The 25,286-nt window shown below is 47.8% G+C and overlaps 1 protein-coding gene across 2 annotated transcripts; it reads right to left on the bottom strand.

The window, feature by feature from the left end:
* Positions 1-1,017: 1,017 nt before the first annotated feature.
* Positions 1,018-20,904, bottom strand: LOC146356509 (uncharacterized). 2 transcript variants are annotated; one of them, XM_084841132.1, is made up of 7 exons: positions 20,665-20,904; positions 13,169-13,651; positions 12,468-12,594; positions 12,107-12,210; positions 10,859-10,988; positions 10,514-10,609; positions 1,018-5,298 (listed from the first exon to the last, which is right to left on the bottom strand). In XM_084841132.1, exons 2-7 carry the CDS (start codon positions 13,586-13,588, stop codon positions 3,776-3,778), a joined length of 2,400 nt encoding a protein of 799 aa, XP_084697258.1. In that variant the 5' UTR covers positions 13,589-13,651; positions 20,665-20,904; the 3' UTR covers positions 1,018-3,775. The 2 variants fall into 2 exon arrangements, with proteins under 2 accessions (XP_084697258.1, XP_084697257.1); XM_084841131.1 differs by having other exon boundaries at positions 20,676-20,903.
* Between the last annotated feature and the right edge of the window lie 4,382 nt (positions 20,905-25,286).

Below are 25,286 nucleotides of genomic sequence, written 5' to 3'. Positions count from 1 at the left end.
AGCAGTACATGGTGTAAAGGCAGAAAACACATTGGGGTGGTGTTCAGCTTTAAACCATCTGGGATATATGAGAGAGCTTAGTGAGACAGGACTTATCTTTGCAGAAGCCATGTTGATTCTTTTTCAGCAGGGCTTGTCCTCCTATATGCTTACTAATTTTACCTTTAATTATGCTTTTAGCCAATTTACCTGGAACAAACTTTAAGCTAACCAGCCTGTAATTTCCCAGGTCCCCCCTGGATCCCTTTTAAAAATTGGTGTTACATTAGTCATCATCCAGTCCTCTGGTACAGAGGCTGATCTTAGGGACACGTTACATATTTTGGTTAGAAGATCAGCAATTTCATATTTGAGTTCTTTAAGAACTCTATGTTGCATACCATTTGGGCCCGGTGATTTAATTTCAATTTGTCAATAAAGGTTGAGAACGTCATCGTTTGTCACCATTATTTGCCTGATGTGAGAGCAATATGCTTTCGGAATAGCATGTGCAAGTATTTCAGAGAAAGGCATCACTGTTCATTTCAGAGTTAAGGGCGCAATCCGATCTAGATAGGCGGCCACCTCCAGACTCGGGAGGCAACCGCCTATCCAAAGCAGGGCAGAAGCACGGAGGGGATCGTTCCCTCTGTGCTTCTCCTGCCGTTTTTTTCGGCTAGACATCGGCAATCGGCGGTCTAGCTGTGGGATCACGGAGCAGGGAGGGAGGCTGCTGTATGACACAGTGGATGTGTCATACAGGCAGCTATGCTCTCCCTGCCCCGGAACGCCCCCAGTCACGCCCCTTTCCGGCCACTCCGTGCTGAAGTGTGGGGAGGTTGGTTCCTGGAAAACAGCATATCCTATGGCCGTCTAGCTGCTGTCTAGTGGCCGTAGGATAGCTCCCTAAGAGACTGAATGGCTTTAAACAGGTCAGTTTATGCCCCTGTTTGCATGGAGGGTAGGAGTTGGTATTAGGAGTATTCATTTGTTGAAAGCTATGCGGCTGTAAGAAGGTCGTTTTTATTTTTTGAGTAAGAAGTTAAAAGGTGGGAGTATTTTATGCCACGTCTAAGTGGGATTTGACGTATAAAGTCATTTTAGGTTGTGGAATTTTAAAGTACTTCGAACCTTTGTAATATGGAATAGGGTGTTATCCATAAGATATAATTCTTAATGTAATTATTTGATTTATAGCTCCTGAAGGAGACATCTCCGAAACGTGTAGGGCACAATAATTTTTTCTTTTTCAAGCACTTCCTTGTCGTTAGTCCACAGCGCTCCTTCCATCTTCACTCCTGCTTCTCATGTCTGCAACATTTTTTTTTTTAATGCAATACCGTAAAAAAACACTTGGCAGCATCAAAAAATTTGGAGACACAGGAATAAACCAGAAAATTAAAAACATACCGCCCATAAACAGTGGTTTAAAACATTAAAATGGATCTACTTTTTCGTATAGGACTCTGAGATGAGGTGTGTCTTTTATATTTTACTTCAGAATAAGTAAAGGCAGCTGCCGGGGTGATCACATCAGTCCGGTGCTGAAAGAGTTGCACTGGTTACCAGTTGTTTTCCGGGCCAAATTCAAGGTGCTGGTTTTGACCTTTAAAACCCTATGTGGCTCCGGCCCAGCCTATCTCAAGGAGCGCCTCCAGCAACACCAGAAAGGCCGCTTAACAAGATGGCCTTCTCTGTCCCATCAGCCAGGACAGCTAGGCTGGTGAGGAGGAGGGAGAGGTGGCCCGCACTCTGTGGAACTCTGCCATGCCCCTTCTTTAATGAGTTTCCACCACGCACTGAAAACTTGGTTATTCAGGCAGACATTTGGGGTGGATTAGGGTATTTTGAAATAATGTTTTAATGTATAATTTTACTGTTTTAAATTGTACCATTGTACATCGCCCAGAGTGGCTGGGTGACCGGCCAGATGGGCGATTAAGAAATTTAATAAATAATCTCACGCAATCGTTACATAATAACATTTGATATAAGAGCATAGACCACATACAAAAATATGACGTTGTTGTAAAAAGCAAATCACCTTTCAAAAAACCTTTAAACAACTATTTGAGGAGCATGCCTTTCTTAAAGATGAGCATAATGTCTTACTCATAGGACACTTCTGAGTTCTTTTATTTTTTGTGAGCCGCTTACATGTTTAACGAGGAATGGGATCCAAGCTCAGCGTTCTAACAATTATTTTTTTATTCCCAGCAATGATTTGGGGATATATTTATTCCGTATTCCTTAAACAAGAATACTTCATTTCGGGTCCCATCTGCATTCTCCTTGGCAGCTTCTATTTTCTTTGCTAGCTGAAATCTGAAGTGTTGTTCAGTTCTATTCACTTTTTAAGGGTGCGTTCCTATGGCCACTAGACAGTGGCTAGCCGGCCATAGGATTGTTTGGTTTCCAGGAACTGACCTTGGAGCCTGTGCTCTGAGGTCATTTCCTGGAAAACCACCTCACCACCCCCTTCCCTGCTGCCTTGTAGGCAGCGCAGATAGTCGTTGGGCTCTGTACTCGGGAGAGCAGCGGAGTGGGGCAAAAGGGGGCATTCTTGGGGTGGGGAGTTCCTATACATCATCCAGCCTCCCCTGTCCTGGCTCCCACGTCCCACAGCTAGACAGTCAAAATCGGATGTCTAGCCATGAGTGCAGGGCAGCTGGAGCACGGAGAAGATCCCCTCCAGACCCCACCCGCCCTGCATTGGTCATCTCCGACTTCGGAGGCAGATGTCTCCTCACATAGGACTGCACCTCAAAATACTTTGTGTCACCTTCACTCATTTACATCCTAAGCAGAATATATTACACCTACCCAGTCCTCCTTCCTTCAAACTCCTTACCTGAAGCATATGTTATTTTTCCTGATTTTAGATGGGAAAAGGGTTCAGCCATGTTTATCCCATGTTATTTGGGGTTAACAATAGCAGACTCAGAGGTCAGTGAAAAGTTACAGCATGTCAGTGAGAGTGCCTTTACTAGAACCCAACCAGATTCAAACTTTGCATGAGAAGAGATTTTAATATTTCATAAGCTCTTTTATGAATGTTGTAGCATATGGGAGGCAGACATAAACATACGAATTCAGAACGTATATTTGTAAGTTAGCATATTATGCCGTTCAGCGCAACATTCTTTTGAGATGCTTAAATAAAAGTCCAAAGGCGTCTAGGTCAAATATTCATCACAATGGGATTAAGTGTACATATTAGCTTTTGATTCACAAACTGTATTCCTTCATTTCTAAGGCTGCATTTTTTAGAATCCACCGCACAGAACTATAGTTTTTCGAGTGCAGTGTTCAAAGCTCCTGCAGTACATTTTCACTGCCCGTGTTTCTCCAACCAGCAGCCATGTTGCTTGAGTTATTTCTCCATGGTTCTATGTGGATGGTAATGCAGTGGTAACATGGAACGGCCGCTTCAGTTGCACAAAAGCTTCAGTTGCACAGACTCCATGTGCCTCCTCCAGTGAACAGACCAACCTGGGACTTGGGTCCATCACTGACAGCCACGAAGATCCAAGGTAGTGGTGACGCTGGAACTAACCACAGCACAGGATACCATACCATAAGCAAAGTGCCTAAATAACACATCTGTTAAAGGCGGGGCCCTTAACAGCTCTAATTTACCAGAACATTGGAGCTAGAGGGAACACAGAAAGCCCTTAACAAATATTTTAAACGGAACATTTTTTTTTTTTAGCTAAGTATGTTTCCTCCTGGGCTTGAATCATTTCAGTTGAAGGGCTCCATTCCATCTGACGATCTTCCCACATTCCAGAAATCACTAGGATTTAGCGATGTCTAGGTGCGTTCTTTGAGGTGATTTCAGACACCTGCATCCATGGAAGCTCTTTCCGCACTCTGAGCATTTATAGGGCTTCTCCCCTGTGTGGATTCTCTGATGGGCTTTAAGATTACTGTAACCACTGAAGCTCTTTCCGCACTCTGAGCATTTATAGGGCTTCTCCCCTGTGTGGATTCTCTGATGGGCTTTAAGGTTACTGTAACCACTGAAGCTCTTTCCGCACTCTGAGCATTTATAGGGCTTCTCCCCTGTGTGGATTCTCTGATGGGTTTTAAGGTTACTGTTACCACTGAAGCTCTTTCCGCACTCTGAGCATTTATAGGGCTTCTCCCCTGTGTGGATTCTCTGATGGGTTTTAAGGTTACTGTTACCACTGAAGCTCTTGCCACACTCTGAACATTTATACGGCTTGTCCCCCGTGTGGATTCTTTGATGATCTGTCAATGTTGAGTGCCAAATGAAACTCCTTCCACAGTCTAAGCATTTATAGGGCTTCTCTCCTGTATGGAATCTTTGATGGGTTTTAAGGATTGAGCTCTGACTGAAACTCTTCCCACAATCTAAGCATTTATAGGGCTTCTCACCTGTGTGAGTTCTTTCATGCCGCTTAAGGTTTGCACTGGAAAGTAAAATCTTTCCACACTCAAAGCATTTATAAGGTCCCTCCCCTGTGTGAATCCTCTGATGGTTTTTAAGGGCTCTGCTATCACTGAAACATTTTCCGCACTCTGAGCATTTATAGGGCTTCTCCCCTGTGTGGATTCTTTGATGGGTTTTAAGGATTGAGCTCTGACTGAAACTCTTCCCGCAGTCCAAGCATTTATAGGGCTTCTCCCCTGTATGGATTCTTTGATGGTTTTTAAGGATTGAGCTCCGACTGAAACTCTTTCCACATTCTGAACATTTATGAGGCTTCTCCCCCATGTGGATGGTTTGATGTGATTGAAAGCTTATGCGATAACGGAATCTCTTCTCGCACTCCAGACATTTATACGGCATCTCACCTGTGTGAATTCTTTGATGGATTTTAAGGCTTTTCTGATAACGGAATCTCTTCCCACACTCTAGACATTTATAGGGCTTCTCCCCTGTGTGGATTCTTTGATGGGTTTTAAGGATTGAACTTTGACTGAAACTCTTCCCACACTCCAAGCATTTATAGGGCTCCTCCCCTATGCAAATTCTTTGAATTAAGTTAAGTTCTGAGCTGCAACTGAATTGATTTTCACCCTCTAAGCACTGAAAAGTTTTCCCCCTTGTGCGAGTTCTTTGACATTCAATAAGGTTTATCTCCTCAGTAAACTTCTTTCCACCCTCAGGGGATTTCCATGGTTTCTCCTCATTGTCAATATTCTTTCCGTTTCCTTCAAAATGTTCTCCTGGTATTGGACATTTGTGGAAATCAGCCCCTTCAAAAGAACTGGATGTGTTTCCCCACTTCTCTTCATCTTCAGTTTTTATTTTCTGCTGGACGTCATTTTTATTGCTCTCCCGCCTATCCTCTGAAAGAAGAAAAAGAGAACAAACCCAACGAATTGCTATTTTGATTATCAGAGTAGCAGGCGGAAGTATCCTTCCAGATATATTAAATATATTAAATAACCTCTGATAATCAATAGAACTGACAACCAAAGTGGGACAGAGAGTTTTCATGTTATTACCATATTTATGGGAGTCCGTTGAGGACATACTGGCATGATCTGCACATTACACAGGAAAGAGTTTTTTGGGGAAAAAACCCCCTCTGGGAAACCGTGAACAAATGTGGCTAGTCAGAATAGTGGCATCCTAGCTGGTGTGAATGTGAGGCATTTTCCCCTCAAAGTATGCACCACATAGATGTTAGGAGGCTTCTGAATACACCCGTTCTGCTGAGCCTCCACTGAGGAGACTATTAACCACTGTCAGGGAGCTTTGGGGCTCAACATCTCTTTCACAGTGACCGTCACACCCCTCACTGTGTCACCAGGGCACCCCTCCCAACCACTGGGCCCACTGAGACCGGCTGTGGTGGGGCAGCTGTGAGCAAATGGATAACAGCACCAGCCGACAGCCACTCAAGGCTCCTATTCACGGGAGTAACTGGAAGAGGGAGGGGGTGAGGAGGAGGATATCAGGGAAAGCCGGCAGCCACTGGATAAATAGGGCAGGAAGGAGACAGTGAGGGAGGAATTGGAGAAGACACTGGGAGACAATCAGAGACCTCAAGCGAAGGAGAGAGAAAGGCAAGACGGGGGAAGAACAGCTTCTTACGTGGGAAATGCCGACCTCCGCTCCTCTGTAGTCTTGTCAGGAGCCACTGAACTTACTGCGGAGAGAAGAGACCTTCCCCTCTTCTTACATTGCCCCTCTACGTGCAAGGCTTCAACAACCGAACTACCCAAGATGGAGGACTTGGTGTTTCCTCAAGCAAAGGCACCAGGGAGACACACCAGAGAGGGACTGAGCAGCTGTGGGCCTTGTTTCTCCTCGTACTTTCGGCAGACACAAACTGTGGGAGCATTATTTACCTGCCCATGCTGTCAGCGAAGGTGGAGAGAATTTTCCTAACGGATGAGCTATTCCCCCAGTGTCTAATATTCTGTTTAGAGGCCACCAGTACTGTAACTAGGACAATCTGCCTTATTAAATGTTTGCGTTAAAGGACATTTCTTGCTGCTGCGTCTGATGGACTCGATGGATCAGAGAGGTTCTGATGTGCCTTTGCCACAAGACCCGCTCGCAACTTCCCCGAAGAGCGCTGCCTGTTCCGTTAGGGACCTGTCTGGTTATCACGATCTTGAGGGCACCCTCACCCGCAGAGGTGCGGTGGACGAGCAGGCGAGAAAAGACTTTCCCCTGTCTTGCTCCCGAACTTGGAAGGTGCTACCTCAAGGACGACGATCGGCCCTCCTCTCTCGGCTTTTAGACAGGAAGTGAAGACCCATCTTTGCAATGAAGGTGCTAAATTATGTAGCTCTTTAGGGTGTTACTATTTGTATCCTTCTTGCTCCTTCTTGCTTTAAGCTTTTGTTGTTTGACAACGTTAAAAATAAATAAATAGGACCAGTTTGGACAGTCTGGCCAGGGCTGCCAAAGTTCCCAACACCTGGGAACCCACCAAACTGGTGGACTGTGGAGAAGGGCACCTGTTTAAGGAGATGCAATGTTTTGCATGCCCAAGGTCACAGGTTCGGGCCCTGGCATCTCTGCATGGAGGCATTGAAAGAGCAGAGTTGGAAAGGTCTCCACCTCAGATGATCACTCCCAGTCTGAGTAGATAATACTGGGAAATCGATTGGCATTGTCTTTAAGCCCTAGTACTCTAGAGATCTCCAGCAAAGGAGATCGTTACCTTGTCGTGGTGCTGGAGCTTGAGCACCTCAATGACATCATGAGTTAAACCGTGAAGCGACACCCAAGATGGGAAGGTCATGGCAGAGAGGTCAGACTAAATACGATCCCTGGGGAAGGAATCGGCAACCCACCCCAGTATTCTTGCCATGAAAACTAAATGGATCAGTACAACCAGAGATATGTCGGTATACCATCAGAAGATGGGACTCCCAGGCCGGAAGATGGTCAAAATGCTACTGGGGAGGAACAGAGGATAAGTTCAACTAGCCCCAGATGTGATGACGCAGCTAGCTCCAAGCCGAAAGGACGGCTAGCAGCCAATGGTGCTGGTGGTGAACAACGAATCCGACGTTCTAATGATCAACACACCATAGGAACCTGGAATGTAAGATCTACGAGCCAGGGCCAATTGGATGTGGTTATTGGGGAGATGTCAAGATTAAATATAGACATTTTGGGTGTCAGTGAACTGAAATGGACTGGAATGGGCCACTTCACATCAAATGACCACCAGATCTACTACTGTGGACAAGAGGACCACAGAAGAAATGGAGTAACCATCATAATTAATAATGAAGTGGCTAAAGCAGTGCTTGGATACAATCCAAAAACTGACAGAATGATCTCAATTCGAATTCAGGGTAAGCCATTTAACATCACAGTGATCCAAATATGCACCCCAAACACAGATGCTGAAGAAGCAGAAGTAGATCAATTCTATGAGGATCTGCAGCACCGCCTGGATAGTACACCAAAAAAAGATGTAATTTTCATTACAGGAGACTCGAATGCTAAGGTGGGTAGTCAAACGACACGTGGAATTACAGGCAAGCATAGTCTGGGAGAACAAAAGGAAGCAGGACATAGGCTGATACAATTTTGCCAAGACAACTCACTGTGCATAACAAACACTCTCATCCAACAACCTAAGAGAAGACTTTATACATGGACTTCACCAGACAGTCGACACCAAAATCAGATTGACTACATCCTTCGCAGCCAAAGGTGGAGGACATCTATGCAGTCGGTAAAAACAAGACCTGGAGCTGATTGTAGTTCAGATCACCAACTTCTTATTGCACAATTTAGAATCAGACTCAAGAGAATAGGGAAGACCCACAGATCAGGTAGATATGAGCTCACGAATATTCCTCATGAATATGCAGTGCAGGTGAAGAATAGATTTAAGGGACTAGATTTAGTAGATAGGGTCCCGGAAGAACCATGGACAGAAGTTTGCAACATTGTTCAGGAAGCGGCAACAAAAAACGTCCCAAAGAAAAAGAAAACCAAGAAGGCAAGATGGCTGTCTGCTGAGACACTGGAAGCAGCCCAAGAAAGAAGGAAAGCAAAAGGCAACGGTGAGAGGAGGAGATTAAATGCAAAATTCCAGAGGTTAGCCAGAAGAGATAAGGGATTATTTTTAAACAAGCAATGCGTGGAAGTGGAAGAAGATAATATAATAGGAAGGACAAGAGACCTCTTCCAGAAAATTAGAAACATCGGAGGTAAATTCCAGGCAAAAATGGGTATGATCAAAAACAAAGATGGCAAGGACCTAACAGAAGCAGAAGAGTTCAAGAAAAGGTGGCAAGAATATACGGAAGATCTGTACAGGAAGGATAATAATATCAGGGATAGATTTGACGGTGTGGTCAGTGAGCTAGAGCCAGACATCCTGAAGAGTGAGGTTGAATGGGCCTTAAGAAGCATTGCTAATAACAAGGCAGCAGGAGCTGACGGTATCCCAGCTGAACTGTTTAAAATCTTGCAAGATGATGCTGTCAAGGTGATGCATGCCATATGCCAGCAAATTTGGAAAACACAAGAATGGCCAACAGATTGGGAAAAATCAACTTATATCCCCATACCAAAAAAGGGAAGCACCAAAGAATGTTCAAACTATCGAACAGCGGCACTTATTTCACATGCCAGTAAGGTAATGCTCAAGATCTTGCAAGGTAGACTCCAGCCATTCATGGAACGAGAACTGCCAGATGTACAAGCTGGGTTTCGAAAAGGCAGAGGAACTAGAGACCAAATTGCCAATATCCGCTGGATAATGGAGAAAGCCAGGGAGTTTCAAAAAAAATCTATTACTGTTTTATTGACTATTCTAAAGCCTTGGACTGTGTGGATCATAACAAACTGTGGCAAGTTCTTGGTGGTATGGGGATACCAAGTCATCTTATCTGCCTCCTGAGGAATCTGTATAATGACCAAGTAGCAACGGTAAGAACAGACCACGGAACAACGGACTGGTTTAAGATTGGGAAAGGAGCACGGCAGGGTTGTATACTCTCACCCTACCTATTCAACCTGTACGCAGAACACATCATGCGACGTGCTGGGCTTGATGAAGCCAAGGCTGGAGTTAAAATCGCTGGAAGAAACATTAACAATCTCAGATATGCAGATGATACCACTTTGATGGCTGAAAGCTAGGAGGAGCTGAGGAAGCTCATGACGAAGGTGAAAGAAGAAAGTGCAAAAGGTGGGTTGCAATTAAACCTCAAAAAAACCAAGATTATGGCAACCAGCTTTATTGATAACTGGCAAATAGAGGGAGAAAACGTGGAGGCAGTAACAGACTTTGTCTTTCTAGGCGCAAAGATTACTGGAGACGCTGACTGCAGCCAGGAAATCAGAAGACATTTACTTCTTGGGAGGACAGCAATGACAAATCTTGATAAAATAGTGAAGAGCAGAGACATCACACTGACAACAAAGATCCACATAGTTCAAGCAATGGTATTCCCTGTAGTAAGCTATGGCTGCGAGAGCTGGACCATAAGGAAGGCTGAGCGAAGGAAGATAGATGCTTTTGAACTGTGGTGCTGGAGGAAAATTCTGAGAGTGCCTTGGACTGCAAGAAGATCCAACCAGTCCATCCTCCAGGAAAGAAAGCCAGACTGCTCACTTGAGGGAATGATATTAAGGCAAAACTGAAGTACTTTGGCCACATAATGAGAAGACAGGATACCCTGGAGAAGATGCTGATGCTAGGGAAAGTGGAAGGCAAAAGGAAGAGGGGCCGACCAAGGGCAAGGTGGATGGATGATATTCTGGAGGTGACGGACTCGAGCTTGGGGATGCTGGGGTTGGCGACAGCCGACAGGAAGCTCTGGAGTGGGCTGGTCCATGAAGTCACGAAGAGTCGGAAGCGACTGACCGAATAAACAACAACAAAACTCTAGAGTTGTTTCCCCCACATACACACCACAAGTGAGCTGCTTCTGACGTGACAGAGTCCCCTCGGCTCCTTCTCTGAGTGATGACTCAGGTGTCAAGGAGATGACATTTAGATGAAAGACAGATCTGCCAGGAGAATGCAGAGCCTGACAGACCTGATGAAGGGTCTCACCAGACCGAAGCACATACCTGCTGATACCTCTCCTTCCTCGGAGGTGCCAAGAAATTTTTCTTCCTCTTTTTTTTCTTGCCAGAAGAGGAGGTCGGATCTGGGAACTGGAAGGCCTTTTAAAGGGGGCAGAAATAGCAAAATTACCTCTGACACTTCCCACAATAACAAATATTCAGAGTGTGAGAAGCCTTTGCTCTCTGAAACAGCCCTAAATAGGTTCAAAATAATAATAAATGCCTTTGTTGTCCTCCATGACATCCTCCCAATGCTCTGATTCAGACAAAGAAGAGCCTCAATCCCCCCTTCCAGGATCTGTCAACAAGGCAAAGAGGAACCCCTACCCAGAGGGCCCCATTCCTTACCCAGAGAAGCCAGGGTCCCAGAATTCTCCTCCGTGACGTCCCTGTGCAGAGTCCTCTGGCCTGGATCCAGAGGAGCCCGTTCCTTCTCCTCCATGAAATGGACAGCCACCTCCTCAAAGGTCACTGGACCCTGAGAGAAGAAGAAATTGTTTTCCCCTTACTCATACTGTAAAGTGATGCACATTGGGGCAAAAAATCCCAACTTCAAGTATAGCCTGATGGGATCTGAGCTAGCGGTACCAACCAGGAAAGAGATCTTGGGGTTGTGCTGGACAGCTCAGTGAAGATGTCAGCCCAGTGTGCGGCTGCTGTAGAAAAGGCAAACTCTATGTTAGGCATAATTAGAACAATAATTGAAAATAAAACTGCAGATATCTTACTGCCCCCGTAGATATCTATGGTGTGACCACACTTGTAATACTGCATAAGTCCTGGTCACCACACCTAAAAAAAGATATTGTAGACCTGGAAAAAGTGCAGAAAAGGGCAACTAAAGTGATCAAGAGGCTGGAGCATCCCCCCTATGAGGGAAGGTTACAATAGCTGGGATTGTTTAGCATGGAAAAAAGGAGGGTAAGTGGAGACATGACAGAGGTGTACAAAATTATGCATGGTGTGGAGAATGTGGATAGGGAGACATCTTTCTCCATCCCTCAAAATACTAGAACCCAGGGTCATCCCATGAAACTGACTGGTGGGAGATTCAGGACAGATAAAAGGAAGGACTTATTCACACAGCACATAGTTAAACTATGGAACTCGCTACCACAAGATGTAGTGATGGCCACCCATTTGGATGGCTTTAAAAGGGGGTTGGACGAATTCCCGGAGGAGAAGGCTATCAATGGCTACTAGTCCTGATGGCTATGTATTACACCTCCAGTACCAGAGACAGTGAGCCCATGTACACCAGTTGCTGGGGAACATGGGCAGGAGGGTGCTGTTGCACTCGTGTCCTGCTTGTGGATTTCCTTTGGGCAGCTGGTTGGCCACTGTGCGAACAGAATTCTGGACTAGATGGACCCTGGGTCTGATCCTGCAGGGCTTTTCCACTGTTCTTGTAATGTAGCAAACCACGAAGGCAATAAAGGTGAGGTGGTTGGAGGTTCATTTTCAGGATCTAGAGCTTCCTGAGTGACATTCAAAGCCTTCCTGGCAGCCATCTTGGATAGGAGCAAAGGAAAAGGGGCAAATTTGTCCAGGGCCAGGGAGCTGTGCAGGGGACAGAGGCACCCTGGCCTCCCCTACCTGTTCTGGCTGCGGAGAAGCTGCTTCCACTCCACCACAAAGCGAAGGAGACCTGGAAGGATCCCCCAGTGTCAGTTTACTCTCCCTGCAGGTCGTTTCATTTCCTGTGAGGAAGACAAAGAAGGTATTTCATACTTCAGAAGCGTATTCCATGCTTCAAAAGGTTTTTCATACTTCATAAGCAGTTTGCCTCTTAGTTCCTTGAATGGAATCAATGTTTTTTCTACATGGTGTTTAATTCAAAGCGCTGGTTTTTATTCCTATGAAGTCTCAGCATACTGAAACCCAACCCCTTTTTTGAAAATGTTAGAGAGAAGAGCCTCCCCACCCCCCGGTGGAAATATCCCCCATTAATCCTCACCCGGGAAGCTGGGACCTCCGTTGCCTTCCGGCAAGATCCACTTGAACAGCAGCCTCTGTGTGGTGTCTGAAGAAGCCTTCTCTGCCTCAGAGATGTCTGTGGCTGCTTCGGCTGAAATCCCCTCCACCTGGAAAAGGAACGAGGAGCCGAGGCAGTGAAGGGGGGAAAAGGGATCAGGAAAGAACTGGGACAGGCAAAGGCCTTGGGCAGAGTTCCCCAATCTATCTGCATTCAGATAGATTGCAGATACATTCTCCTTCTAAAGTTATTCTGTTTACTATGCCCTGCACCCAGCCCTTTTGCAGGTGAACACATAAGGATTTGGGCCAAAAATGTATCCTGGGCATCAGAACAGGTCAAGAAAAATGAATCCAAAACTCCCTCCTAAAACCAACTGGGAGGAGAGAAAGAAGCTCCCAGACGTTCCCTGACACTCAGCTGCTGTGAGCACAGAAGTGCTTCAAGCCGCAAATCCTGTTCTGCTGGGATGACTTTGCCCCCGGTTGAAGAAGGATCTGCTGCTTTCCTGGAAGATCATAATCTCCCAAGGTGCCTGTGATCCCCTAAGGAAGGCCTGCTACAGACGTTCAGAACCTCTGGGATGGTTACAGGCAGGTGTGGGCAGGGGGAGTTTGGGAGAACACTGGTGGGGATTTTTAAAACCACACTCCTTAGGAGCTATGAGAATGAAATGCTCTCACCTGCTCCTTCTCCTCCGCCTGGCTCAGGAGGAACCCTTCCGCCAGGGCCACCGCCTGGGAACTGGTCTCCACTCCACACTCCCTGACCCAGCTCTCCATCTCCGGGGGCAGGATGGCCAGGAACTGCTCCAGGACCACCAGGTCCAGCACCTGAGCTTTTGTGTGTCTTTCTGGCTTCAGCCACTGGCGGCAAAGGTGGTGGAGTCGGCTGCAGGCCTCTCGGGGCCCCTCGGCCTCCCGGTAGCGGAACCCCCTGAAGCGCCGGCGCTCTGCGTCTGAGCCGGTGCTGCTCCCAGCCAGGTTCTCCTGTGCTCCTCTTTCCCACGCCTCTGCACTGCTCCTTTCCTGCATGATTTGGGGGGCTTTTCCTTCCTCAGGGCCAGCCAAGTCTCGTTCTTCCATCTTCACTCTCTTCTCCATCTCCGCTGCCAACAGGACCTGCTTTTCTTCCAATTTCTTTCCTGACAGAAGGACAGCCTGAATCTGATGTAAGAAGATCACATATTATAAAGGCTACAAGCTACTCAGTGTGTTTATATTACATTCCTCAAGGAAAAGGAGCATTCTGGCTAAGAAAGGCAGGTGGGCACCATGACTCAGGGGGACACTAGAGACAGGGGGTGGGAGTCAGAGGTTCCTTCCTCCTCCTAAGATGCTCAGACCCAAACCTTCATCTGGTTCACAACCAGAGACGGCTCGCTGGTGGGGACAAAGAGGACAGAGCCCTGCCTTTGTTGCTCTCTACCTCCCTTCTTGATCTCTTGCAGTTCCAGAAAACACCCCAGGGCAGCACTAGTAACAGGCCTGGAAATTCACTTTTCTCCTTTCTCCCTCTTCGTATCGGGGGCGGGGGGGCATCCAGGTTTCTGTGCCATGCGGTGAGGGGGGCAGCCTGCTCCCATCATGCAGTGCAGAAGCCCAGTCATCTGGCCAAGGATAAAGAGAACAAGCAGCCCATTTCTCCCAGTTCAGGGGGCTCCCTTCCTCGCAGGGAGCTCCCTTCCTCACCGCACAGCACAGTGTGTGTGTGTGTGTGTGTGTGTGAGAAAGAGAGACAGAGGGGGAGAGAGAGAGAGAGAGAGAGAGAGATGCGGTGTGTGTCTATATGTATGAGAAGCAACTGTGTGCGTGCATTTCTGGTGCTTGTGTTGTGGGCTTTCAATTCATGGAGTGAGGTGGGGTCCTTGCATATTTTTTAAAAAATCAATTGATGGGTTGGGGACCTTTTCATATATTTAAAAACCAGCTTTTGGGGTAGGAAGCCCTTGCATGTATTTTAAAATCAATTTCTGCTGCTGCAAAGCCTTGCATACTTTCAAAAATCAAGTTATTGGGTGGGGGCGTCCTTATATATTTTAAAAAATCAGTTTCTGGTGCTGTGGGTCCTTGCATATTTTTTTTTTTAAAAAAAATCAGTGTATTGGGTGGGGTCCTTGTCTATTTTTAAAAATCCCTTTCTGGTGTTTTGGGAGCTTGCATATATTTTAAAATCAACTGGCAGTGGTTGGAGGAGGGGGGACCTCATCTTTTTGAAAATTCAACAATCCATATTGCTATAATAATGCCTTGATTAGGCCAAACAAAAGATCATAAAACATGTGCAACTGTTTGAGATCTACAGAGGTGGCGGGGGGGGCGGGGGATGAAGGGGAGGGGAACTGACTAGATTATAAAGTCACATCATCTGCCAATTCAGGCCAGTCCTAAGGTGCAACGTGGAAAGAGGGGTTCCATCTCCTCCAACTACTTTGTAATACTACCAAGGTTGCCTTCAATTTTCTAGTATTATTTAGAACAAGGTCTAAAATGGCCCCCTGCTTGAGTTGTTAATCTAAAACTCGCCAAATTTCTCTCTGTGGACCACTGGTCAAAGAAGCTTTGTGTTCAACCAAGACAGAAAAGACTTCTGAGACTAATTCCCAAAATGGACGATACAACATTTCCCCCCCAGCTTCTTCCCAGCACCCCCAGGGGCAGTTCCAGGTCAAACTGAGAACCAGGCCCATGACTTCCCTTGCTGAGCCTCATTTGAATCCCTGCAGACTACACTTCACTTTGGGAGGAGTCTGAACTTGCAGAAAATGTGCCTTCGCCCTCGTCGCGTGTGGCTCAGGGAGCAAATTTCATGGTTTTCCCGGTGGCCATGCCATTGTTTCTCACTTCCATTATGCCTTAGAGACCTCCTCTGCTGCATGGATGGCCAACTTTTATTCCCCCCAAAGCTCCTCTCCTTTTGTCTCTGCATTGCACCATGTTCTAAGAAACGCCTATGCTGCATGGATGGCCAACTTTTAGCTCCTCTGCCTTTGTTTCTCCAGCACAATGATGACCCCTTGGCTCCAATTCCCTTTTTGTGTATATGGTTTGGGTGTGTGTGTGAATGAATGGGGTGCCTGTCTGACGTGCAAATGAATGCCCACACTTTCTCCTGAGCGATCCAGGCTGTACTTCTTATGAGATATGCATCACTGGGAATTTTGTGCCACGCTGCTTCTGAGTAGGCCTGCTCTGGTGGATCCTTTGTGCTGGATGCAAGAAGGCGTGGATCTTTGGACCCTTCAGAATGTGTCCCTGTGTTCCAAAGGCTGCTTTTCTCTGCGGCTCCGAGAATATCATGTATCATTTTAACCCTTATTGTCATTATGGCCATGTGGATTCTCCCCTCCCGCTTACCATCTTTAAATCTCACTATTCTCTGTGGAATGGGAGTTTTTCTTGGAACTGGGGGTACAAAGGAACACTTTGGTGTGGCTGTGTGATCCCTCGCCTTTGGCATGTTTTGTGCCTCAGTTTTCTCTGTGTAATGGGTTGCTGACTGTTGGGGATTCAAAGACTGATCACTGATCCCCTTGGCTCCCCCTCTCGAGACCCCATGGCTCCGCCTTTGCTGACCAGCCCCCTGCCCTACCTGTTGGACTGGCCACCCACCTTCACTGTGCACAACCAGATCGGCAGATGGAACATCTCTAGCATTGCACCAACCCTCATGGCTCCCCTCCAGCCCCCTCCCCCACCGACGGCTCAGCTTCACACCCCCTTCGAAAGCCCACTAGCAGATCCCTTCTGCTTTTCCAGTCCTACAAATGTGAACCAGTTTGACAAGCTTGGTGCCCTCCGCGCCACCACTCAGAATGACCACTGGCCTCCACCGTTCTCAACCGGACCAATGGATTCAGCATCTCTAGCCCTTCACCAACCCTCCCTGCTCCCCGTCAGCCAGCCACTCTGCTTCCCACATTCCCCCGAATGCCCACCAGCAGATCTCTTCTCCTTTTTCAATCCTGCAAAAGTGGGCTAGTTTGAAACCGGTTTCAGTGCCCCCTGATTCCCAGGGACCGGGTCCTGCAGTCTTTTCTTGTCTCCCAGGAAGGGGCTGTTGAGACTTCCTGGCTTCAGAGGGGGGGGGGGGAAGATGGAGGTCTTCTGGGGGGAGCCCAAATGAGCCAGTCACCTGGGAGGGGGGTCCTCCCTCCCCATCCCTGCAAAACTTGCCCCCTGCCCTTTGCTGCCTCCCCCCCCACACACTTCCCTCCCCCTGGGGACTTTCCTCCCATTCCCATCATCCAGGGGACCCCAATGCCCTTTGCACTCACCAGCTCCCATTTGCCTCCCCCCCCGGGGGGGGGGCAGCTGTGGGTCCCTGGACTTCACCGCCAAAGTCCAGCCCGAGCTGCCCCACGCTGGGCATGTACCAGCTCCTCTGCAGGAGAGGAGGGGCTGCGGATTGCACCTACGGGCGTAGGGGGGTGGGGAGAAAGCGCCAGGCAGAGAAAGACCCCTGCCTACCTCGCCAGAGACACAAATGGGGTGGGTTAGGGTATTCTTAGAAATATGACATTTTTAATGCAGAATTTTATTATTTTAACCTGTTCTATTGTTGTACACCCCTTCATGGATCACTGCCTTGTTGTGGCGAAGGGGCTTGCGTAACTCAGTGAAGCCATAAGCTATGCAGTGCAGGGCCACCCAAGACGGACAGGTCATGGCAGAGAGTTCTGACAAAATGTGGTCCACTGGAGAAGGAAATGGCAACCCACTCCAGTATTCTTGCCAAGAAAACCCCATGGAACGTATCACAAGGCTAAAAGAGATGACACCGGAAGATGAGCCCCTCAGGTCGGAAGGTGTCCAATATACTACTGGGGAAGAGCAGAGGGTATTTCCAAGTAGCGCCAGAAAGAGTGAAGCGGCTGGGCCAAAGCCGAAAGGACACTCAGCTGTGGATGTGTCTGGTGGTGAAAAGAAAATCCGATGCTGTAAAGAACAATATTGTTTAGGAACCTGGAATGTCAGATCAATGAATCAAGGTAAGCTGGAGGTGGTCAAACATGAGATGGCAAGACTGAACATCGACATCTTGGGAATCAGCGAACTAAAATGGACAGGCATGGGCGAATTTAATTCAGGTGACCATCATGTCTACTACTGTGGGCAAGAATCCCTTAGAAGAAATGGAGTAGCACTCATAGTCAACAAAAGGGTGGGAAAAGCAGTACTGGGGTACAATATCAAAAACGATAGAATGATCTCAGCACGAATCCAAGGCAAACCATTCAACATCACAGTAATTCAAGTCTATGCCCCAACCACTGATGCCGAAGAAGCTGAGGTTGATGGGTTCTATGAAGACCTACAACACCTTCTAGAACTAACACCAACAAAAGATGTCCTCTTCATCATAGGGGATTAGAATGCTAAAGTAGGAAGTCAAGAAATCACCAGGGTAACAGGCAGGCATGGCCTTGGTGTACAAAATGAAGCAGGACAAAAGCTAATAGAGTTTTACCAAGAGAACACACTGATCATAGCAAACACTCTTTTCCAACAGTACAAGAGACGACTCTACACATGGACATCACCAGATGGTCAATATCGAAACCAGATTGATTATGTCCTTTGCAGCCAAAGATGGAGAAGCTCTATACAGTCAGTCAAAACAAGACCTGGAGCTGACTGTGGCTCAGATCATGAGCTTCTTGTTGCAAAATTTCAGCTTAAATTGAAGAACATAGGGAAAACCACTAAACCATTCAGGTATGACCTAAATCATATCCCTCATGAATATACAGTGGAGGTGAGGAATAGATTTCAGGGATTAGACCTGATAGACAGAGTGCCTGAGGAACTATGGACGGAGGTCCGTAACATTGTTCAGGAGGCAGCAACGAAATCCATCCCAAAGAAAAAGAAATGCAAGAAAGCCAAGTGGCTATCTGATGAGGCTTTACAAGTAGCTGAAGAAAGAAAGGAAGCAAAAAGCAAGGGAGAAAGGGGAAGATATATCCAACTGAATACAGAGTTCCAGGGAATAGCAAGGAGAGACAAGAAGGCCTTCTTAAATGAACAATGCAAAGAAATCGAGGAAAACAGTAGAATGGGAAGGACTAGAGATCTCTTCAAGAAAATCGGAGATCTCAAGGGAACGTTTTGTGCAAAGACGGGCATGATAAAGGACAAAGAAGGCAGGGACCTAACAGAAGCAGATGAGATTCAGAAGAGGTGGCAAGAATACACAGAAGAACTATACAGGAAAGATCTGAATGTCCCTGATAGCCATGCTAGTGTGGTCACTGAACTTGAGCCGGACATCCTCGAGAGTGAAGTCAAGTGGGCCTTAGGAAGCATTACTAACAACAAAGCTAGTGGAGATGACAGTATTCCAGCTGGGCTATTTAAAATCCTAAAAGATGACGCTGTTTAAGTGCTGCATTCAATATGCCAACAAATTTGGAACACTCAACAGTGGCCACAAGACTGGAAAAGGTCAGTTTACATTACAATTCCAAAGAAGGGCAACGCCAAAGAGTGTTCAAACTACCGCACAATTGCGCTCATTTCACATGCCAGCAAGGTGATGCTCAAAATCCTACAAGCTAGGCTTCAGCAGTATGCGAACTGAGAACTACCAGAAGTACAAGCTGGGTTTCAAAGAGGCAGAGGAACTAGAGATCAAATCGCCAACATTCGCTGGATCATGGAGAAAGCAAGAGAATTCCAGAAAAACGTCTATTTCTGCTTCATTGACTAAGCTAAAGCCTTTGATTGTGTGGATCACAACAAACTGTGGCAAATTCTTAAAGTGATGGGAGTACCAGACCACCTTACCTGTCTCCTGAGAAACCTGTACGAGGGCCAAGAAGCAACAGTAAGAACCAGACATGGAACAACTGAGTGGTTCCAAATTGGGAAAGGAGTACGACAAGGCTGCATATTGTCGCCCTGCTTATTTGACTTATATGCAGAGTACATCATGAGAAATGCCGGGTTGGATGAATCACAGGTTGGAATTAAGATTGCTGGGAGAATTATCAACAACCTCTGATATGTAGATGATACCACCCTAATGGCAGAAAGCGAAGAGGATCTCAAGAGCCTCTTGTTGAGTTGAGAAAGAGGAGAGTGCAAAAGCTGGTTTGAAACTCAACATTAAAAAAACGAAGATCATGGCATCTGGCCCCATCACTTCCTGGCATATAGAAGGGGAAGAAATGGAAGCAGTGACAGATTTTACTTTCTTGGGCTCCAAGATCACCGCAGACGGTGACTGTAGCCATGAAATTACAAGACGCTTGCTCCTTGGGAGGAAAGCTATGGCAAACCTAGACAGCATAGTAAGAAGCTGAGACATCACCTTGCCGACAAAGGTCCATCAAATCAAAGCTATGGTTTTCCCAGTAGTGATGTATGGCTGTGAGAGCTGGACTGTAAGGAAGGCTGAGCGCCGAAGAATTGATGCTTTCGAACTGTGGTGCTGGAGAAGACTCTTACGAGTCCCCTGGACTGCAAGGAGGTCCAATCAGTCCATCCTGAAGGAAATCAACCCTGACTGCTCCTTGGAAGGACAGATCCTGAAGCTGAAGCTCCAATATTTTGGCCACCTAATGCGAAGAGAAAACTCCCTGGAAAAGACCCTGATGCTGGGAAAGACTGAAGGCAAAAGGAGAAGGGGACGGCAGAGGGTGAGATGGCTGGATAGCATCACCCATGCAATGAACATGGACTTGAGCACGCTCCGGGAGAGAGCGCAGGCCAGGAAGGCCTGGCGTGCTACGGTGCATGGGGTCACCAAGAGTCGGCCACGCCTGAGCGTCTGAACAACAACAAACGGAGCCATGCATGCGGGGGATTTCCGCCCTCCCCGTTCCCGCGGGAGCTCCGGGGAGCGTGCAGGGTCCCCTCCCCTCCCCTCCCCAGGCGACCCGCGCAACACCCCGCGGAGGGCGCGCGCCGGAGCCCGGGTTCGGTGCGTCCGGCTTCCCGCGGCCCGGGCCTTGCAGCCTTTCCTTCTGTGCCAGGACGCGGCTGCGGGGGCTTCCCGGCGCCGCAGAGGGGAGGGGGGCAGCGACGAGCTGGGGGTCTCCTGGAGGGGCCCCACATGGGCCAGCCGCCGGGGCCGCCCCCCCAAGGGCTGCCCCCCGCCCTTTGCTGCCTCCCTTCCCCGGCCGGGCTCCCGACTTTCTCCGCCTCCTCCGCCCACTTCCAGCGCCCCAACGCACTTTGCACTCACCAGCGCCCGTTCGGGGGGCGCTGGGGGTCCCCGGACTTCAGCCCCGCGGTCCGGCCCGAGCCGCCGCACCCGGGCGCTCCCCAGCGGCCTTGCAGGCGAGGAGCGCCTGCGGATCGCGCCCACGGGGGAGGGAGGGGCGGGAAGCGGTTGGCTGACGAGCCCTTCCTGAAGGCGGAAGATCCGATGCCCGGTCGTGCGAGCGCTCCGTGCAGACCCGCGGCTCCGTCCCGAGTCCTGCGGGGAGCCCCCCCCCCCCTACGGCCGCCTTCTCCCAGGTGGAGACAGAGGGAGACCCCCCCCGCCTTCCTAGAGGCACAAAGGGGTGGGAACTGGGGGGGGGACACTCCCCCCCCTTCCATCCCATTCCTTGGGGGCCTGGGAAGGATCCGGTGAATGCAAAGGGGGAGGAGGTGTGTGTGTGTGTGTGGGGGGGGTGTCAGATGTTGGGAGGGGGCAGCACCGGTGACAGGGGGGGGGGCTTGCTCAGAGATGGCATGCAGATCCCCCCGCATCTCCTCCAGCTGAAAGGATGTCAGAAAAAGACGGTGGCTGGAAGCCACGTTGATACGAAGATGACCTTTTCTTGGAACATGCTGCAAGGAAACATTTTATTTAGCACCTTTCTAGATGCACGTTCCCCTTCACGGATCACTGCCTTGTTGTGGCGAAGGGGCTTGCGTAACTCAGTGAAGCCATAAGCTATGCCGTGCAGGGCCACCCAAGACGGACAGGTCATGGCGGAGAGTTCTGACAAAATGTGGTCCACTGGAGAAGGAAATGGCAACCCACTCCAGTATTCTTGCCAAGACAACCCCATGGAACGTATCACAAGGCTAAAAGACGCTTGCTCCTTGGGAGGAAAGCTATGGCAAACCTAGACAGCATAGTAAGAAGCAGAGACATCACCTTGCCGACAAATGCGAAGAGAAAACTCCCTGGAAAAGACCCTGATGCTGGGAAAGACTGCAGGCAAAAGGAGAAGGGGACGGCAGAGGATGAGATGGCTAGATAGCATCACCGATGCAATGAATATGAACTTGAGCACGCTCCGGGAGAGAGCGCAGGACAGGAAGGCCTGGCGTGCTATGGTCCATGGGGTCACGAAGAGTCGGACACGACTGATCAACAACAACAAGATGCACGTTTCATTTTTTCAAATAAATTTATTTGCACATTTTACTTCATAAAGAAAGATTTCGAAATGTGCGTTTTATGCGTTTGCGATCATTTCTGTTTTTTGTTTTGTACATTTTTGTTTTCTAAAAATAAAGGCCTTCGAAGGGGGTTTGGACGAATTCCTGGAGGAAAAGGCTACCCATGGCTACCAGTCTTGAGGGCTGTGTGCTGCCTCCAGTACCGGAGGCAATGAGCCTATGTACACCAGTTGCTGGGGAACATGGGAGGGAGGGTGCTGGTGCGCTCATGCCCTGCTTGCGGGTTTTCTGTGGGCAGCTGGTTAGCCAGTGTGTGAACAGGATGCTGGACTAGATGGACCCTGGGTCTCATCCAGCAGGGCTCTTTGATGTTCTTATGTTCTTATTAGTACATTTTTGAATATACATTTTATGTACATTTTAAATACATTTTATTTAGTGCATATCCCTTCTCACAGGAGCTCTGGGTGATATGCAGGGTTCCCCCCCCCACATGTGATTCTCACAACAACCCTGTGAGGTAGGTTAGATTCAGAGAGAATGACTGGGCCCCAATCATCCAGTGAACTTCAGGGCTGAGTGGAGGTTTTGGATCTGGTTCTCCCTGGTCTGAGTCCAGAACTCTGAGGACGGGAAAACATTGGCTCCCACAGTTCAAGATGATAAGAGACGATTTCTTGTGTTGACTAGTATTGAAAGACAGTGGAACGTGTTCCTTCAGAGCAGACAAAGGATTGCGTTGTGTATTTTCACCATCAGAAAGCATACCTTACCCCCTCAGACATATTGTCAGGGCTGCTTACAATAAAATACTAAACATATCCTAAAATAACTTTAAAACAAGCTAAAACCAGTAAATCTATAGCAGCAGATTGTATTTGTCAATTAAAAGACAGCAGAAGAATTCAGAAAGTTTCCACTGCTCACAGATATATATATATATATATATATGGATAAATGCCAAGTTCTGCACCTAGGAAAAAGAAACCAAATGCGCAGTTACAAGATGGGGGATATGTGGCTCAACAACACTACAAGCGAGAAGGATCTTGGAATTGTTGTTGATCACAAGCTGAATATGAGCCAACCATGTGATGTGGCTGCAAAAAAGGCAAATGCTCTTTTGGGCTGCATTAATAGAAGTAGAGCTTCCAAATCCCGGGAAGTACTAGTTCCCCTCTACTCAGCACTGGTTAGGCCTCATCTGGAATACTGTGTCCAGTTCTGGGCACCACACTTTAAGAAGGATGCAGACAAACTGGAGAGGGTTCAGAGGAGGGCAACAAAGATGATCAGGGGACTGGAAACAAAGCCCTATGAAGAGAGACTGAAAGAACTGGGCATGTTTAGCCTTGAGAAGAGAAGACTGAGGGGAGATAGGATAGCACTCTTCAAGTACTTGACAGGTTGTCACAGAGAAGAAGGCCAGGATCTCTTCTTGATCATCCCAGAGTGCAGGACACGGAATAATGGGCTCAAGTGACAGGAAGCCAGATTCCGGCTGAACATCAGGAAAAACATCCCGACTGTTAGAGCAATACGACAATGGAACCAACTACCTAGGGAGGTGGTGGGCTCTCCCACACTGGAGGCATTCAAGACGAGGCTGGACAGCCATCTGTCAGGGATGCTCTGACTTGCATTCCTGCACTGAGCAGGGGGTTGGACTCAATGGCCTTGTAGGCCCCTTCCAACCCTACTATTCTATGATTATATATATATATGGAGAGAGAGTGAGAGCGCTTTTTAGTAACCAAGGTGGTATATAAATGTTAATAACTGGACCCACCCACCTTTGTCATTCTGTTAGCGCAAATGATGTTGCAGTAGCGGAAACTAGGTTCTGAACTATATGCAAAAGGAGAATCCAATGAAAGATTTGTTGTTGTTGTTCAGTCGTTCAGTCGTGTCCGACTCTTCGTGACCCCATGGACCATAGCACGCCAGGCCTTCCTGTCCTGCGCTCTCTCCCGGAGCGTGCTCAAGTTCATATTCATTGCATCCGTGATGCTATCTAGCCATCTCATCCTCTGCCGTCCCCTTCTCCTTTTGCCTTCAGTCTTTCCCAGCATCAGGGTCTTTTCCAGGGAGTTTTCTCTTCGCATTAGGTGGCCAAAATACTGGAGCTTCAGCTTCATTATCTGTCCTTCCAATGAGCACTCAGGGTTGATTTCCTTTGGATGGACTGATTTGACCTCCTTGCAGTCCAGGGGACTCGTAAGAGTCTTCTCCAGCACCACAGTTCGAAAGCATCAATTCTTCGGCGCTCAGCCTTCCTTATAGTCCAGCTCTCACAGCCATACATTACTACTGGGAAAACCATAGCTTTGATTAGACGGACCTTTGTCGGCAAGGTGATGTCTCTGCTTCTTACTATGCTGTCTTGGTTGGCCATAGCTTTCCTCCCAAGGAGCAAGCGTCTTTTAATTTCATGGCTACAGTCACCGTCTGCGGTGATCTTGGAGCCCAAGAAAGTAAAATCTGTCACTGCTTCCATTTCTTCCCCTTCTATATGCCAGGAAGTGATGGGGCCAGATGACATGATCTTCGTTTTTTTAATGTTGAGTTTCAAACCAGCTTTTGCACTCTCCTCTTTCACCCTCAACAAGAGGCTCTTGAGATCCTCTTCACTTTCTGCCATTAGGGTGGTATCGTCTGCATATCGGAGGTTGTTGATAATTCTCCCAGCAATCTTAATTCCGACCTCTGATTCATCCAACCCGGCATTTCTCATGATGTACTCTGCATATAAGTTAAATAAGCAGGGTGACAATATGCAGCCTTGTCGTACTCCTTTCCCAATTTTGAACCACTCGGTTGTTCCATGTCTGGTTCTTACTGTTGCTTCTTGACCCTCGTACAGGTTTCTCAGGAGACAGGTAAGGTGGTCTGGTACTCCCATCACTTTCAGAATTTGCCACAGTTTGTTGTGATCCACACAATCAAAGGCTTTAGCGTAGTCAATGAAGCAGAAATAGACGTTTTTCTGGAATTCTCTTGCTTTCTCCATGATGCAGCGAATGTTGGCGATTTGATCTCTAGTTCCTCTGCCTCTTCGAAACCCAGCTTGTACTTCCGGTAGTTCTCGGTTCGCATACTGCTGAAGCCTAGCTTGTAGGATTTTGAGCATCACCTTGCTGGCATGTGAAATGAGCGCAATTGTGCGGTAGTTTGAACACTCTTTGGCGTTGCCCTTCTTTGGAATTGGAATGTAAACTGACCTTTTCCAGTCTTGTGGCCACTGTTGAGTGTTAAACAATATTGTTCTTTACAGCATCGGATTTTCTTTTCACCACCAGACACATCCACAGCTGAGTGTCCTTTTGGGTTTGGCCCAGCCGCTTCACTCTTTCTGGCGCTACTTGGAAATACCCTCTGCTCTTCCCCAGTAGCATATTGGACACCTTCCGACCTGAGGGGCTCATCTTCCGGCGTCATCTCTTTTAGCCTTGTGATA

This window comes from Heloderma suspectum, chromosome 2 (assembly GCF_057233095.1).
Source record: "Heloderma suspectum isolate Gila_16-S chromosome 2, 16-S_ref, whole genome shotgun sequence".
Lineage (NCBI taxonomy): Eukaryota > Metazoa > Chordata > Lepidosauria > Squamata > Helodermatidae > Heloderma > Heloderma suspectum.
Note: the sequence above shows the minus strand (reverse complement) of the source record. Positions and strands in the feature narration are given on the sequence as shown.

Coding starts and splice junctions, on each gene's coding strand:
- LOC146356509 (XM_084841132.1), bottom strand. CDS start 13,588: ATGGAGAAGAGAGTGAAGATGGAAGAACGAGACTTGGCTGGCCCTGAG. Junction 12,595..13,168: donor AGGCGGAGGAGAAGGAGCAG/GTGAGAGCATTT, acceptor TTCCTTTTCCAG/GTGGAGGGGATTTCAGCCGA. Junction 10,989..12,106: donor CTTCTCCGCAGCCAGAACAG/GTAGGGGAGGCC, acceptor TTCTTCTCTCAG/GGTCCAGTGACCTTTGAGGA.